This window comes from Phytophthora sojae (genome assembly GCF_000149755.1).
Source record: "Phytophthora sojae unplaced genomic scaffold PHYSOscaffold_2, whole genome shotgun sequence".
Taxonomy (NCBI): Eukaryota; Oomycota; class Peronosporomycetes; order Peronosporales; family Peronosporaceae; genus Phytophthora; species Phytophthora sojae.
In genome coordinates this window covers 10,338,174-10,339,809 of record NW_009258116.1, presented here as the reverse complement: position 1 = coordinate 10,339,809, position 1,636 = coordinate 10,338,174, and the positions used below count along the sequence as shown (strand labels likewise).

Genomic DNA, 1,636 nt, shown 5'->3' with positions numbered 1-1,636 from the left:
CCGTTCGCGTTGTGTGGCAGCAATGGTGTGCTGGGCAACCGCCACTAAAGCAGCTATCAAAGCACGATATGGCTTCAAGACTACAAAAGATCCGGCTTGCAGAGCTTCAGTGGCTGATGCGCTTCGTTGAAGCACTTCTGACGAGTGATGAGGTCCTGCGAGCGCACAGCTCTCTCGATTCGGCTGGCCTTCTTTTTGAGCAAGTAAAGAATCGTTTACCGTTCTCATCGACGTCGAGTAAAGGAAGAGCGCATAGACTTGACCAACTATCGTGGAGAACACTCGCCCGTGAGCATGCAAGGCACAGCTCCAGCTAGACTAGCTACCATTACGTAGGTGAGTAGCGGTAAGCTTACACAATACACATTTACTTCGAAGTGGTAGTGTTTCTACTTTCACACTGTGTACCAAATGTGCGGCACAATATGCTTCGTGCAAACTGCACGATGAATTCCACTACATTTTGCATTATTGACAGTTTCATTTGATTTTTGTATATCTGGCATTTTTGCATTCGTGGAATTCGCCGGTCAATTTGCACCCCGAATTCTATACGAAGTGGCAGATTCGCACGGCGATTTCCGTAGAAGTATAGATAAATGGAATTCGTCGTGCAAAGTGAACGAAACAAAAACTAGAAATATTTCTATGCTATTTCGATACAGTTTCTATCGGCAAGAGTCGCAGTTTAAGTAGCGATGGAAGCTCTCGATGCTCGCGTTGAGCAAGTGCTGGGAAGTATCACCTCTGACAACACCAAGTACGTCTATCTACGAACTTTATCTCGCTTCATAGAGTGGCTCTACGAGAATACGGAGGCGGATCGACGGCAAGTCCTGTTTACTAGTACGTTTCGTGAGCTGGGTGCAATTAATGGGGAGAGTATCGCGCAGTGGTTCTCTATCGTCCCTTTACGAAGCCCTGTCAATCTAAGTGTATTAAGTACTATGGAGTGTATGCGCTACTTGACCTCGATGGAGCAGCGTGGTGTCACCGGAAAGTCGACTTTTGGAAATGTTCGCTCGGCGATAGTGTACCTTCACACTCAGACAGAGTCCTCGGTGAATGCTACTGCAACGATGCACACCGAGCTTTACACATGGGGTGGGGGCTTTCATCAAGTGCCAAGAGAGTTTGTGCTACCCGCAAGAACCGTTCGCGTTGTGTGGCAGCAATGGTGTGCTGGGCAACCGCCACTAAAGCAGCTATCAAAGCACGATATGGCTTCAAGACTACAAAAGATCCGGCTTGCAGAGCTTCAGCGGCTGATGCGCTTCGTTGAAGCACTTCTGACGAGTGATGAGGTCCTGCGAGCGCACAGCTCTCTCGATTCGGCTGGCCTTCTTTTTGAGCAAGTAAAGAATCGTTTACCGTTCTCATCGACGTCGAGTAAAGGAAGAGCGCATAGACTTGACCAACTATCGTGGAGAACACTCGCCCGTGAGCATGCAAGGCACAGCTCCAGCTAGACTAGCTACCATTACGTAGGTGAGTAGCGGTAAGCTTACACAATACACATTTACTTCGAAGTGGTAGTGTTTCTACTTTCACACTGTGTACCAAATGTGCGGCACAATATGCTTCGTGCAAACTGCACGATGAATTCACTACATTTTGCATTATGACAGTTCATTTG

General features: G+C 47.7%; 2 protein-coding genes across 2 annotated transcripts in view; both read left to right on the top strand.

Annotated features, from left to right (window-relative positions):
• The window catches only part of PHYSODRAFT_485671 (hypothetical protein), a gene marked incomplete at both ends in the record, with an annotated part of 2,140 nt that extends 1,823 nt beyond the window's left edge, over positions 1-317 (top strand). Inside the window, one exon of the mRNA XM_009523033.1 lies at positions 201-317. Coding sequence (XP_009521328.1) covers positions 201-317 — 117 coding nt within the window. The remainder of the gene's footprint in view (positions 1-200) is intronic.
• A 762-nt stretch (positions 318-1,079) lies between these two features.
• PHYSODRAFT_478082 (hypothetical protein) overlaps positions 1,080-1,636 on the top strand; it is a gene marked incomplete at both ends in the record, with an annotated part of 1,190 nt that continues 633 nt past the window's right edge. Inside the window, one exon of the mRNA XM_009523032.1 lies at positions 1,080-1,277. Within this exon, the coding sequence (XP_009521327.1) occupies positions 1,080-1,277 (198 nt within the window). The remainder of the gene's footprint in view (positions 1,278-1,636) is intronic.